Consider the following 14,470-nt stretch of genomic DNA (forward strand, 5'->3'; position numbering starts at 1 on the left):
CCGTGCGCGTGCCCATCTCCATCCTGCGCTTGATGCTTTTGCCGAGATCAGAAGATCGATCGATGAGAAGTATATGTGTGCTCTGCTACAAGATCAACACACGACTCGTGTACATATGTAGAGCAATAATCCTAGACTTATGGACTCTTTTGGTTACAAAAATTCCTCCCGTAAAAATCGGAAACCTCCCTCCACGCTGCTGTGCACGATGCGAGTCCGTAGATGATTTCCGTAAATGATTTTTATAGGTGTATCATTACTGTAAGTAGAGAGGGAATGAGATCGATTGGAGGGAAGAGAGGCTCCACGCATGGATGCAGGAAAGACCAAGCAAATAAATCTGAAATGACTTGCCTCATTAAGAAAGGCATTTGCACGCCACGCATTACTTGCATTGCGAAACAGTGGCAAAGCATACGATATGCAGGGCTAGTGCGAAGGATCGTGCGCCTGTCGTACGTCCACCCTCTCAACACGGACTCACTTGTTGCTTCTGTCGATGAGAACATATATATGTGCTCTGCTACAAGATTCCATTCTAGGTACATCGTTAAGAGCATACATCAGACTAGATAATTCCTCTCCCTTTTTCTAGCTAGACATGTGTTTTCAAAAAATCTGCGAGCCTACTACGAGTGCAGTTAAGGAAGACATTCCGTTGCTAGATTTTATCTCCTGCTCTTAGTACTATAGTACGGTGCGCGCGTGTGTCTAAGGCTGGACGTAGGGGGCGAGCTTTTGTCCAGCCTTTACGTGTGTCTCCCAACTGTAATCTGGAACTGAACTAGCTCCGGGTAGGGAACAATACTAGCAACGGCGCGTGTAAGGGCATGTACAATGGTGATATCTTAGCAGTGCCACGTGGGATAAACGCTGATGTGGAGAAAAGAGAAAGATGAAAAAAGACTTTGCCTTCTCTTAGCTAAGAGATGATCTCTTAGCACAATCTCTCTCACCACAAATTTAGGATGTCTCGTTACTAAAGATAAGACTAAAAAACAACCCATTGTACATCATGTTTTTTTGTTATATCTAGATTACGTGGCAGGGTTAAGATAAGACAGCCTTATCAACCATTGCACATGCCCTAAAACCGGTACGTGTTTCTCAGAAGATGGCTTGCGATTCCTGTAAAATTGAAGATTCCTGCAAGTATGTTTGTAGAAAATCAACGCGCAGAGGTCGTTGTTTCATGGCAATGTTTGTTAGCACCTCTAGTCAACTAGTCATCAGTCAAACAGTCATGTCCCTCCTTTTTTTTTTTCTCAACACACATTTTGTAGTATATTAGATTAGAAGAAAACCGTCAAAAAACGGGTGGTACAAACACGTAGCCAGGCTACAAAGCAAAGATCAAAGAAGAGGAAAATATAACTGAAAGAATCGTACAAGGCCAGAAGGATTTAGGCTAAGCAGCGTCAGGTGGCCTGGCGTGGAGAGGTAGTTTGCTTTGGCACCTGCGACCATCCAGAGCTTTGCCTCTTCCAAAAGAGGCAACACTAGGTCCTGCCAGTTTGGATTAATGTCTTTGAAAATTGCATCATCGCGACATTTCCAGATCCTCCAGAGGGTGAAGACTTGGCACCTCTTTGCTTTGCAGGTTCCAGGTTGAGGACGGCAGAGCTGAACCATTGGTTGAAGTCTTCATCCGAACTTGGCATGCAAGCTTGGATATTTAACTTTGAAAGGATATTGTGCCAAATCTGCTGTGAACAAGAGCATTGTGTCAACAGATGTGAGATCGACTCCGTTTCCTGGCCGCAGATAACGCAACTGTCCTCGTCTCGTCAGCCAGATCATGTCGCATGCAAAGTTCAGCAGTCCAACATCTGTCAAGAGAAGCAAGCCGGGCAAAAAATTCTGCATTTCAGGGGTGCCCAGCATTTCCGTATGGAAGCGTGATAAGGAGATTTTGTGGTGCCATGGAAGAGTGCTGTGTAAGCAGATTTGGCGCTGTACTCTCCTGAACCAGTCAAGTGCCATGTTACCTCATCTTCAGAATCAGGACGGGCATGTTGTTCTGAAAGGATGCGACCAAGTTCAGGAACTGGCCAATTCCTTCAGCAGTCATGTCACTCATCTATCAGCTGAGAAACATAATAATCTGTATGGTTCTTGCCTAGACAAAGTATCAAGATCAAAAAAGGAGGGAAGCCTCCCGCTGCATCTGCATCGATTGATGCATGCTGCCGTTTATATGTTACAGGGTATCTGTCCATCCATTAATACAAAGGGTTTAACAAAAGGAGTGGCTCAAACAGTTTCAGCTTTCCATCCTGCACATAATTTACAAGGAGCCATATTTCTGCAGTGTGCACTATAAATCTTGTATTCCCCGTGTATAATCACAACCTGTGTTCTTAGGAGCTGATGAACTATGCACAAGTACACTAGCCTGACAATGTGTGCTAGGCAGCACCTAAGGGATGGTAAAAAGAGCGCCAATACCGGATTGCAAACCGTATCACCAAAGCCAGCTACTTCGGCCATCCACAGCCTTGACTGTAGTCGCTACCAGTGGCATATGGCCATACATGGAAGAAAATTCACTGAGACATCTTGATCTCTGCAAAATATGGCCTTTTGAACTGCTGATGCCGGTCGATCCGATCTCAAATATCCTTCCTGCAGTAATATCGATAATGTGGCATGAGTGTGACCTCCTGATAACAATGACATAATATTACACAATGTCCTATTATGTTTACGTGGTTAGTTCTTTTGGGTTTTCTGCATTGATGTCAATATGCATTACTGTTATTTGCTCTATTTGTTTATTGCATTGAGTTTTTTATTGGTTCCACGTGGTAGTCGCTAACTCAAGCAAGACACTTGAAGTCATACTAAAAGTAACTGACAAGCATACAGAAGCAGCAATAATAATCTTGAGACGAGCTACAGAAATTTGCTACTTTCTTACTACACCAGAGGCCTAGAGAGATGGGTAGAGGTACTGTAAATATGTAATACAGTTTAATCAGGAATTCCGAGGAAAATGAAAGTAACTTGAGCTATACATATTGAAACAGAAGTGCATGTAATGATTAACATCACATTTTGATAGCATCCAGCTAAGAATTAAGATATTTTAACTACATGGTCAAGCTCAATTTCTGAAAGCCTCAAGTGATTAGTGCGTTGTAAGTCGGCACTTTGTGGTTCAGGAATTACACTGGGGAAATCACCGGTGCGGTGCCTGGTGATTGTAATTTCGCTATGGCTTAATAGAATCTCCTTTTCCCCGAAAAAAGGTACTCGACTAGAACCATCTGGAGAACTTGAATTAGAAATTTGATATGCAGGAAAAGTAAAAAATAATGGCAACTACTGAGTAACATTTGGAGAGATAACCACAGCTGACATACTGTCAGCGCATAACTAATACTCCTAAATTGTTGGTTTGCATGAGTATAGCAGGATGTGGTCCATAGATCACTATTTTTGCTTATAATCCATTTGGAAATGGTCAGACAAAAAACATCAAGACTGACAGTCTAAAGAAAGGAAAACTGAGCATCACTATTAATACTCAAACATGTCATTCATCAATACTGAGAACCAATGTGAAGATCTTAACAGCACTTAAAGTGGGGGGTGTGCTGTCCCTATTGGGCTGGGCCCTTCCTCATTAAGTGTGAAAAAGGTGTGAACTAATTCAACTAAATAAGGAAATATAAGTATTTTAGACGGTTGCATGGAAGATTTTGACTTGTGTGCCAGTACAGACCTTTGACCCATATTGGTGGAGCTCCAGTTACATTTGCGACAAGAAAAGACATAGCGATATCCTCACAATTCCTGTCAGGCATTGGCGGAAACCTTAATGAATACTACATAGGGTATCATTTCAACATAGTAATGCATAATTAACTGAAGAAAAACTTTCTAAAAATGGAGATGCAGTAATATAGAGTCATACCGGTTCTTTGTCACGTAATCGCGAATAGACGGTGGCATCTGGTTGGTGTACAAATCCAAGTACTTCCTATGGAAAAAACTTGCTTTGGAAAGAACCATACTATATGTCCCTGTCCTCCAGACTGACCACCAGCTTGCATATCTGTATTCCTTAGTATTGCTACCCTGCAGAGGAAATTAATCCAGTTAGCATAATTAACTTCGTCATAATATCTATGTCTAGTTCAAAATCAACTTAGAATTTGCTCCTTCGAATCATAGAAAATACAAGTTTCGTTCATGACACACTAGAATACAGAATTACTACTCGCTTTTTGGATTAATGACGCAACTACAACAGACCAGAAATATAACAGAAATAGTATTCGTACCGGGTCAGCAAGCCAGTGAATCCGAGGCACAAAGCCCACCATGGCAGAGGGCGCGCTCCGCCAGACGTTGAAGGCGAAGCGCAGCGTGGAGCACGGCACGATGAGGTCGTCGTCGACGGAGAAGACGGCGTCGGTCCTGAGCTCCGGGATCGGCCTGAACCTGTTGTTGAGGCTGTCCTGCTTGTTGACCACGAATCGCACCTCCGCGGCGCCGCCGTCCCTGAGCAGGCGGCTGCAGTTGAGGACGCTCTGGCGCAGGGCCTCGGGCGGATCCTGCGGCTCGCTCCACACGACGTGGACGGCGTCGACGCCGGCGCAGCCCGAGTAGTGCGCGACGGCCCTCTTCATGAGGTCGTAGCGCTTCCACGTGTTGATCACCACCGCGTAGCCGCTGCCGTCGCCGGCGCCGCTGCGGGAGAGGACAGACGAAGAGCATTAGCTACCGCGGACGCCGGTAATTAGTCGAGCAGGTGGCGTACGTGTGGCTGGTCAATGGTTATCGGCCGCTACTCACCGTGACGAGGCGGGGGCGTCGGCGTCGGGGTCGGCGCGGTGGAGGGCGAGGCCGAGCGTGAGGGTGGCGGCGGCGGCGAGGGCGAGGAGGCCCGCGACGAAGCAGGGGCCCAATCTGCCGGCTCCGGCGCCGGACGGGTGGCGAGAGGGCAGGGGCGAGACGGGGTGGCGGCGCCGGTTGCCGTTCCTCCTGTACGCCGACACCGCGGCGGCCTTTAGCTGCAGCAGCAGCTTGGCCATCCCCGGCAGCATAGGCATGCAGCGGTCCTCAAGAAGACGGCGTCGCGGGAGCAGCCGCGCGCAGGAGCGGGAGAAGGAAGGGAGCAGCAACCGAAATGGCGAGCTGTCCCGGCGAGGGAGCAAGCTTTAGCGTACGTCCAGTGATCACCACCTGATTGGCGATGGTGACACCGGAGTACTTGGTCAATTTCAGCTCGGCGCCAGTGGAGCTGACGAGCACCTTGAGCTGAGAAGCTCGCAAGCTATAGCAGTGGTTGGTACTAGTACCGTACACAGGGTGGTCAGCTCGAGCAGCTGCCATCGCAACAAAAAGAAATTCCTCGAATCTCTTTCTTTTTCTTCGGGGAGATCTCCTGGAATCATGCGAGGGCCACGATGCAAAAGACAAAACTATAAGTATAACATGATAATGAAATTATAGATTCCGCGATTGTTATTTCTTTTCTCCTTTTATATAGGCTATATAATGAGATGTGGGTTCGCTAGGGATCGTGATAGTCTTGTTTTGTTGGTTACCTTTTCTTTTCGGGATTTGCTAGTTCTTCGTTAGCTAGAAACTGATTTTGTGCACAGTTAAGTTCTACACAGTTAATTTTTATCGTGATTCGTTCTAGTCATAAGTTGTAACATAAGTTTCAACCAAGATTTGATGACATCATCTAACTGAGAACGAAGTTAGTTCTCAGTCAACCGAGAAATAGTCACATCCATTCCTTTATCCTTTTATGACTGTTTCAAATTCAAAATATGATGAAATAATTTTAGCGCAGCATGGTCCAGCAACTACAAACTGCCTGAATCGACTTAAAATAATTGTACTTATGAATCCACTAAGTTGTCCACTCCGTCTAAATGCACATAGAATTGTGAACATATAATTGAGACTTTAAATGCACATAAAAACATCCTATTCAAATTTAGGTTCAAATTTTTAGCGAGTTCCCCTTTTTTGAACCTTGTTTGGTTTTATTGATGAAATGGAACCGGGGCCTCCCTATTGCCTTAAATAAATGCATGTAACAAAAAAGGGTTAAAATTGGGTAGTTCCATATATCCTTTGGGTTAAAATTGGTTGTGTTACCGACGGATACATCATGGGGGATACCTCACGGCCAGAAGAGAGAGTATGGCATAAGGTGGGGAGCGACCGGAATGGAGAGACACAAGTTACCCAGCTTTAGATCCCACGTCGGTGGCGAGATTCCATTACTGCTATAATTCACTACTGGGCTTGAAGCTGTGCAAAATTGGTATCGTGGAACATTGCCGAAGTAATGTAAAAGTATTACTTTGGCACCATGGTTCAATATTATTATTTTCTTGCGCCCGTAGAATGATCTTGAAGCGATAAAAAAGAGAGGGTAGTATGGACAAAAATCACGATGTACACATGAGAGCAATGGTAGTAATCATGTAGGATGATAGTGATGCGAGCTTCATGCACCGTTGAAGAAATACCACATGGAAATTACCGTGGAATTATTCCGCACCATTCAAAAATTATTGTTGGACAATTACCATCGGAAAATTTCTATTGAGACTAAAGATCTGTATCAAAGGTATGCTAGAAGAAGTCAGTAGTACAAACGACACGGGTAGAAGAATTATATTTTTAAAAGATATCGTAGAAGAAGCTAGTAATATTTTCTCCGATTAAAAGATACGATTAATGGTTCAGCTTTCCTCTGAATTACTATTCATATAACACTACCATGAAGTAGTATGTTTCCATAAAATACAGTATTAAGTGGCGCTAAAAAAATGGGGACTCCTCCTCCTCCTCCTTCTCCACCTCCGGCGACTCTTCCACCACGTCAGGCGATCCATGGATTCTCCCTCTAGGGTGCATCAAGAATGGATCGTGAGGCCTTCTCTGCTGCGTTGGATTTCACCCATAGAACCTATCTTTCACACAAGGTATGTTCCACTTTCTCTGCCCGATCCACCCTTCCTCCGAAGTTGGTTTCCATCTTGTGATCTCCTTTGGCCATGCAAAATTTAGGCTAGATCTAGCTAATGTTGGTGTGGCTCTCCACTCCTTCCTTGGATCTGATGGAGCTAGTCTCCGCATCATCCACCTTTGTGATCGTGTTTTCAAATTCACGGTCATTTCAAAGGCCATTGGTTTCTTCATTTATTGCCTCAGATCTTTTATCTACCAGGAGTTTGTTTGCTACTTTCATCTTTGGGGGTCTGGTGGTGCAAATTGACATCATGAAATCTCAGCTTGGCTTTCTAAAAAATCCAATTAGCGACATCGTCGGTGACCGCCGTCCTGATCACCTAGCAACTACATTAGCTATTTGATGTAAATATTTCGCTGGTAGGGGCATTGACAGAGCTATCGTATGATAGGGGTAAATAACTACATTTTTTCATCTAGGCCCCTATTCTTTCTTCAGTGATACTTCCAAATCTTTAGGTGGCGGGGAGGGGGCGGTGGCCCCCTACTTACACATAGCTCCGTCTATGGGTAGTTGAACAGGTATGGGTAGGGCACGGGGGAGCGTATGCAGAGTCAAGAGACAGTAATGGTCGTATGCCGACACGGGAGGGGGAGCTAGAGGAGGTTGTACGCCGCTTGCATGAAAGGACCAGCAACCACATGTATATACCCATCAAAATGGAGGTTGTGACATATATTACCCGATGTAGCGGAAATTTCTCTAAATAAACATCCCATTTAAGTAAACTTGTTTCACTTGTTACCCCCTCCAAAGTTTTTTCCCGTTCTATAAAGTGGATTCCATATTCACTCCTATGTGGCGAGTTGAGTCAACCAGCTCACCCTCCGTCCCGGTTTATAGGTCATACGCGTATCTCTAGGTCACCAATTCAACCAACATAACACAAGATATATAGTACAAAATATATATCATTAGAAACTTCAGATGTTGTACTTTTTAATAATATAATTTTTGTAGTGTAAATCTTATATTATATTGGTTAAATTGATGATCTTGGGATACGCGTAGGCCCTGTAAACCGGGACAGAGGGTGAGCTGGTTGTGCTTGGCTAGATAACACACGAGTATGCATGAACCACTTTTCACCGCAAAATGGCATATGACTCACCGCGCCGCATCGGACAGATGGTGGGCCCCACATGACAGATCAAAGCAATTCTCTATGAGTAAAAAAAGTGTTAAAAAGTGCTTAAATAGGGTATTTTAGATGACTTCTAGATGGGCTAAAAGTCCGAAAGTCAACATTTGAGGGTAAGAACTAGGGTTCAGTTTTAATCTTTAGACGACCTCTTTCACGTTTTCACGTTTGTGGTAACCAATTTACATTGCCCTTGAACATTTGGAGCTGTTTTTCCTGTTGCAAGTTTGCAACTACACATGACAGGTTTCTAAACGTTGCTTTACTTCCTTGTGTTTATGTCTTCTTCCGCGGATTGGCCGTCGATCCGATCCGATCGAGGAATGAATGGTAGACTGTCCAAATTCATGGTTTGAACGGTAACTAATCTATTTGTACTATTCAAAATTTATTTCTGGGTTTCCCATTTATTGTCTATAGATAAAATGTTGCCTGTATAATCACGATCGGATGTTGAACTTATGTACTAGTCAAAATACCCCTTTCGTTGGCGGCACGACTCTATCACTGTACTCTATATCCTGATGCACACATTGATGCGTTCATAAAGGTTTAGTAATGTTCACAGGTTCAAGTAGTCCCCATCGTTGTCCGGTGTATGATTAATAAGCGTGGACGTGCCAATGTCCAGTACGGCAGCAATGCTCGCAGGTTCAAGTAGTCCCCATCACTCTCTTAAGTCGTCGCAAGTTTCCCGTTTATATGGCCAGAGCCGATGCGAACACTGACAGGAGGAACTAAAAAAGTCTCCCGATGCTCAACTCAAGGTTGCCATGAACTCACCATGTGGTGGTGAGGAGGATGAGGGTTGGGCGCAAAGACCTTAATGATGATTTTACAATTGAAAATCTTGGTGGTTTGCATTTTTTTATTGGAAACTGAGGTAAAGAAGGTACGAAATGATTTAATATTAACTCAGAAAAAACATGCTTCAGACTGCTGCATAAATTCAATAAGCACATATGTAAGTTGGTGTCCGCGCATCTATCATCCAGTGAAAAACTCTCTCTCAGTGAGGGTGAGCCTCTTAGTTCTGAAGATAGTACTCAATATCGTAGCATCGTTGGTGCCTTGCAATATCTTATCTTGACACGTCTCGACTTTCCCTTTCCTGTTAACAAAATTTTTCAATATGTTCATGCTCCAACAACAACACACTGGTGGTGGTCCAACAGTTGAAAGAATCTTGAGATATGTCAAAGGACAACGTAAATCTTGGTATTACTTTTCAGAAGTCACCTTCTACTCTTTTGAGCTCCTTTTTGAATGTTGATTGGGCTGGATGTCTTGATGATAGACGCTCTACTGGAGGTTTTGCCATCTTTGTTGGACCAAATTTAGTCTCATGGTGAGCTAAGAAGCAAGTTATGTTTTCTCAGTCAAGTTCTGAAGCTGAGTATAAGATTTTGGCTAATGTAACAACTAAACTCATGTGGGTTGAAGCGATGTTACATGAGCTTGGAGTCAAACTTCAACAAAACCCTGCCTATGGTGTGATAACTTAGGCACAACATACGTGTCTGCAAATCCTGTTTTTTTATGCACTCACAAAATATATAAATATTAATTTCCACTGCTTCAGAGAACGAGTTGGATATTTGATTTGTATCTAGCAAGGACCAAGTTGTTGATGGTTTTACCAAGACATTGCGAGCAGTGGCGGAGCCAGGACAAAAATCATGTGTAGTCAGTTTAAACTTGTGTAGTCAAATACATGCATTTATATGATTTTTTAATTATTTTTTTGCATGATTTTTTGCCTATGAACCTAAAAACAGTGTAGTCAATTGACTACACTGCTCTAGTGTGGCTCCGCCACTGATTGCGAGTTAAGAATCTACATGAATTTAAGCATAATCTTAACTTGAGTGTTAGAATTTATAACATATACGTAGATGTACGGTGTAGTACACCGCCCAAATATGTATACCTCTATGTATGTGACGGTGAGAGCTTTTCTCACCCTATATAACACGGAACACGACACGACTCTATCACCAGACTCCACATCCTGATGCTCACGGTTTTGGCACACCTTGATGCGCTAGCATTGGTTTAGTAATGGTCGGGTAGTCCCCATCGTTCTCCGGTGTCTGATTAAGAGACGTGGGCGTGTTAATATCAAATCATTTTTTACCTTCTTTACCTCAATTTCCAACAACACAAAAATGCATCTCTTGAACACATCATCACTCTTTTAAGTCGTCGCAAGTTGTTCCCCTTTGATATGCATGGCCAGAGTCGATGCGAACACTGACAGGAGGAACTAAAAAAATCCACCCGATCGGCTGGATCAGGCCGCCATGAACTCACCATGTGGTGATTTGAGGATGAAGGCTGGGCGCAACGTGCAATCCGCACGACGCCACGTGAGACAACGTACGCCGTGACGAAATTTCGGATCACCCGGGCTGCTAATACTACTTGCAATATACTGATTGATGGAGTGAGGAAGCATCCGTATGCTGCCTGCAATCCACACTCGACAGCGGAGACCCGAGGCGTCGCCACCTGACGTCCACAGGTTCTATAAAACGAGAAGATGGGGACACTCTCCCAGAAGATGCGGAATAGTAAAACCAAACAGCTATGAGAACAAGCTGGGTGCACGCACGATCCAGAAGAAGACGCAGAATAGTAAAGCCCCATCAGCCGTAGCAGCAGAACAAGCTGAGAACACGATCCAGAAGATGCAGAACTGTAAACCCCAAAAGTCGTTCCAGAACGAAACAAAGTCACAAGTACGATCTGCGATCTGGAACCGCAATATTGCCAAGCAAGGGTTCGGTGTATGAGAGAGACATCATATGTATTTTACATGATCTAAGTTGGTGTAGAGGACGATACATGTATTTTCAGATCGGACGAATAACTAAACTCAGCTTAAACTTCAACATCTTCTCATCTCTGCGACGTGTGCTGACAGATGATAAGTTTGTTTACAGATCAGACGAATAACCGAAATTAATTCAGCCTAGACTCTGGCATCTTCTCTCTGCAACCCATGTGTTGAACATCGCCGTCGCTTGCCCACATGTCCATGTGGTGGGCAGCAGCTACATGCGCCCAAACCCTGCCTATATTGCAGCTTCAGGAGTCAAGGGATGATTTGCCGGTATCTGCTACCGCGCCGTGGCTGGACGCCTTCTTCATCTCCAGCGCGGTCTTGTACGGCGGGGCGATTGGAGGCTGGACCGGGTCCAGGCTCTGGTAGGAGCCGCCGCCTTCCGTGCTCGGAAGCGGGTACGAACGGTCCGAGTCGTAGCCGCTGAGGTCGCCGCAGGCCAGGAACGGGATATAGACCTTGTTTGGTCCCTCCAACCAGCCACTTCTGCAGTCTGACCATGAAAAATAGCACATAGAAGTCAGCATCATGAACCAAATGCTGATCCTGTTGTTAGTAGCATGACTAGAGCACACAGGTCTCATACCCAAATCATCGGCCCCTGAAGGAGTCCCCACTTTCTCTAGAAGGTGATACAGGTCTTTCTCCTTGAACCCCTCAGGAGGAGCGTAGTTTTCGCAGACTGCAAAAGCCTCTGTTTGACAAGTATAAAGATGACTATGAGGCCGTATTATTAAAAATCAGTTCCCATCAACCAGAAAATGTAGACCAGAAAAAGACAGCAAAACTGCTCAGAATATAGTAATGACTATAATGACGTGCCCACAGGGGAGGATAAGCAAAAGGTACATGTCAGTCTATTCTCCATTTAAGAGATGAAGGCTTACCAATACTTGAGTTGCGGCTACTCTTCGGCTTTGCAAATGTAACTTGTGAGAAGAACAGCTTTAACTGCATAAAGCATTTTACAGTTAATAATACCTTTTCCACAGAAGCACCTCATGCAAACATCTTAACCAAATCCTTAAGTTAAATGCCACTTCTATTCAACAGTGAGCAAAGTGTAACCATATTACGACTACACTGCCAAGTCAAAATGAAGAAAACACCGGAGGCAACCATCTAGAGAGCAATATAGACTGCATTAATTAACTACAGGTGAATTTCAATTCTAATCACCAAAATATTCTGTGGATGGTAATTGTGGAAGAACATAATAACAATACAATTATATACAGAAAAAGGCACACAAAAGCTGATGATTCACCTAGATCGATCAACAGGTTTCTAAACTACTTATGTGAATTCCTAACTGTACACAAGTGCAAATCAGCAACGACCAATACCTGGCAATACAGGAGACTTGTATCTTTACCGCGGAAAATCTTGGCAACAAATTTTCCACCAACTTTGAGTACATGAGTCACAATTGTCAGTGCCTACAAGCAACACATATATACACAAATTAGCAAAATAAACAAGCTGACTTGCAAGACGAATCTAAAACTGAGCCGAAAAAAACTGTAACTAGTAGTAGATATATAATAAGATAGTGGAACCAGGGTATTACATCAGGTTGTTCACAACATAAACAGCAATGAATTATCTAGAAGTGGAATAAAATGGTCAAATACTGAAAACAAAAAAATACAAAGAAACTATTGCGCCTAAAGTAAGGATTTTAAGGTAAACTGTTGAACATAAAGTGCATGGTTAAGATAAGAATTATTTATTAACCCTGCATCTTATGGACACTGCAAGCTGCTTCGAAAAAGTATCTGTGATCAAAGTTGATATAGGAAGACAGAGATAATGTACCAACCGCCAATATAAGCTGGGACTGGACAAACTCATCCATGTCATGAAGGCCGGTAACTGCAACCATCCGAAGCGACGTAAGAAACAGAAGTACCATAAACAAATGAAACAGAGGCAAAGACCACTTGTGTAGCAATCAATTCGTACCATCAGGGGCGCCATCACAGACAACCAAGTCTGCTTTGCATCCATCAAAGTGCCTAATAACCTGACAGCATATGTAAATTTGTTACAGAAACAAAAATTCCATAACAGAGAACTTATCTTTGTGTCTATCAATCTCACCACTTCCGCTGTCCGAGCATTAGTGATGTCGCCCTGCACTTGTATAACACCTTCTATCGGAGCCATCGGTTGCAAATCGATCGCGACAATGAGAGGAAGGTCACCCTCTCTAGTACATCAACACGGTGAAAAATAAACAATCAGATGTGAAGAATGGAATTATGTTAAACAGAAGGTGGCATGCTGAGCATCACTTGTACTTACTTCCCATCAGATGTTAGCTTTGCTGGAACATACAAATTGCGGCTCAAGACCTGTACGAGCCAATTGGATAAACAATCAAAGGAACAGATGGGGGTATGGATGGGCAACTGACAATTCAAATACCTGGCTCCAGCTCCCAGGAGCAGCGCAGAGATCAACGACACGCTTCACTCCTGCACACACGAACACCAAAGCGCAAACACCTCGTCAATTTGATGTTGTTTATAGTGCAAGTCAGTGGCAAGAAGGCGAGCAAGCTTGATTGGGTTGAGACGAGACCGTGGAAGATGTTGAACTCCTGGTCGATCTGCAGGAGCTTGAAGGCGCTGCGAGCTCTCCACCCCTCCTCCTTGGCCTTCCGGTAGTAGATGTCCTGCGAACCCGACGGCCAACCGCCCAATCGCACACACGGTAAGAAGCAGCTAAGCGAGAAGGGGGACGGGGAGGGGAGAAGCTGGCTGAGAAGGAGACAGAGGCCGCGTACCCTCTTGTCTTTGGAGGCCTTGCCCATGGCGTCGAGGAGCCGAGCGCAGCGCAGGAGAAGAGGCGGCGCGGCGGAGGCCGACGGTGGTGGTGTGAGCGCCGCCTGATTGGAGATGACGGCGAGCAAGGAGGAACGACCGGCGAGGCGGCGCGGGTAGCCTGCTAGGTGTGACCGATGCTGGGCTGGTCTGGGCTATTGGGCCTATCACCGATGGAATTCAGCCCAATTCGTTGAACTGGCGAGACGAAGCAAACATTGGGCCTATCAGATTTCTTTTCATAATCGTTTTGAGCCCATCAGATGCTCGGCAACTGTACCTGAACCTACAACTGTTTTGGAGTTGCAGGAAAGGAAGAGTTTCAGAACAAGAAAAGGAAGAATTTCAATGCAATTATCACCCTCTTTTGCTTGTCAATTTGGAAGCAGAGAAACACAAGGACCTTTCAAAATATCAACCACCAATGCTCGGCGCAGGAGTTAGCTAACCGTGTGTTGGATGAAGTCAAACAATAGTTCAAGGTGCGTGCAGGTGTCCCAAACACTAGGAGAGAATATGCTTTGGGTCCAGAGGGTGTGTAACCTAGTCTCTTGTTCGCAAGGCCTTGGGTATCTTTGTAAATGAACTTTCCTCTCTACTACAGAAATATGGCCTTGGGTATCTTGTAAATGAACTTTTCTCTGGTCTCT

General features: G+C 44.4%; 2 protein-coding genes across 3 annotated transcripts; both read right to left on the reverse strand.

The window, feature by feature from the left end:
* Positions 1-2,134: 2,134 nt before the first annotated feature.
* Positions 2,135-5,306, reverse strand: LOC127312583 (glycosylinositol phosphorylceramide mannosyl transferase 1). The gene is made up of 5 exons (XM_051343111.2): positions 4,804-5,306; positions 4,290-4,698; positions 3,920-4,083; positions 3,728-3,798; positions 2,135-2,625 (listed from the first exon to the last, which is right to left on the reverse strand). Exons 1-5 carry the CDS (start codon positions 5,058-5,060, stop codon positions 2,465-2,467), a joined length of 1,062 nt encoding a protein of 353 aa, XP_051199071.1. The 5' UTR covers positions 5,061-5,306; the 3' UTR covers positions 2,135-2,464.
* A 5,590-nt stretch (positions 5,307-10,896) lies between these two features.
* Positions 10,897-13,939, reverse strand: LOC127312582 (uncharacterized). Of its 2 annotated transcripts, XM_051343109.1 has the most exons (11): positions 13,784-13,939; positions 13,579-13,672; positions 13,423-13,472; positions 13,300-13,349; positions 13,096-13,204; positions 12,958-13,018; positions 12,815-12,867; positions 12,339-12,431; positions 11,880-11,943; positions 11,579-11,686; positions 10,897-11,485 (listed from the first exon to the last, which is right to left on the reverse strand). In XM_051343109.1, the coding sequence occupies exons 1-11, from the start codon at positions 13,808-13,810 to the stop codon at positions 11,238-11,240; spliced, it is 957 nt and encodes a 318-aa protein (XP_051199069.1). In that variant the 5' UTR covers positions 13,811-13,939; the 3' UTR covers positions 10,897-11,237. The 2 variants fall into 2 exon arrangements, with proteins under 2 accessions (XP_051199069.1, XP_071679431.1); XM_071823330.1 differs by lacking the exons at positions 10,897-11,485; positions 11,880-11,943 and having other exon boundaries at positions 11,585-11,686.
* Between the last annotated feature and the right edge of the window lie 531 nt (positions 13,940-14,470).

The sequence above is a fragment of the Lolium perenne genome, chromosome 7 (genome assembly GCF_019359855.2).
Source record: "Lolium perenne isolate Kyuss_39 chromosome 7, Kyuss_2.0, whole genome shotgun sequence".
Classification (NCBI taxonomy): domain Eukaryota; kingdom Viridiplantae; phylum Streptophyta; class Magnoliopsida; order Poales; family Poaceae; genus Lolium; species Lolium perenne.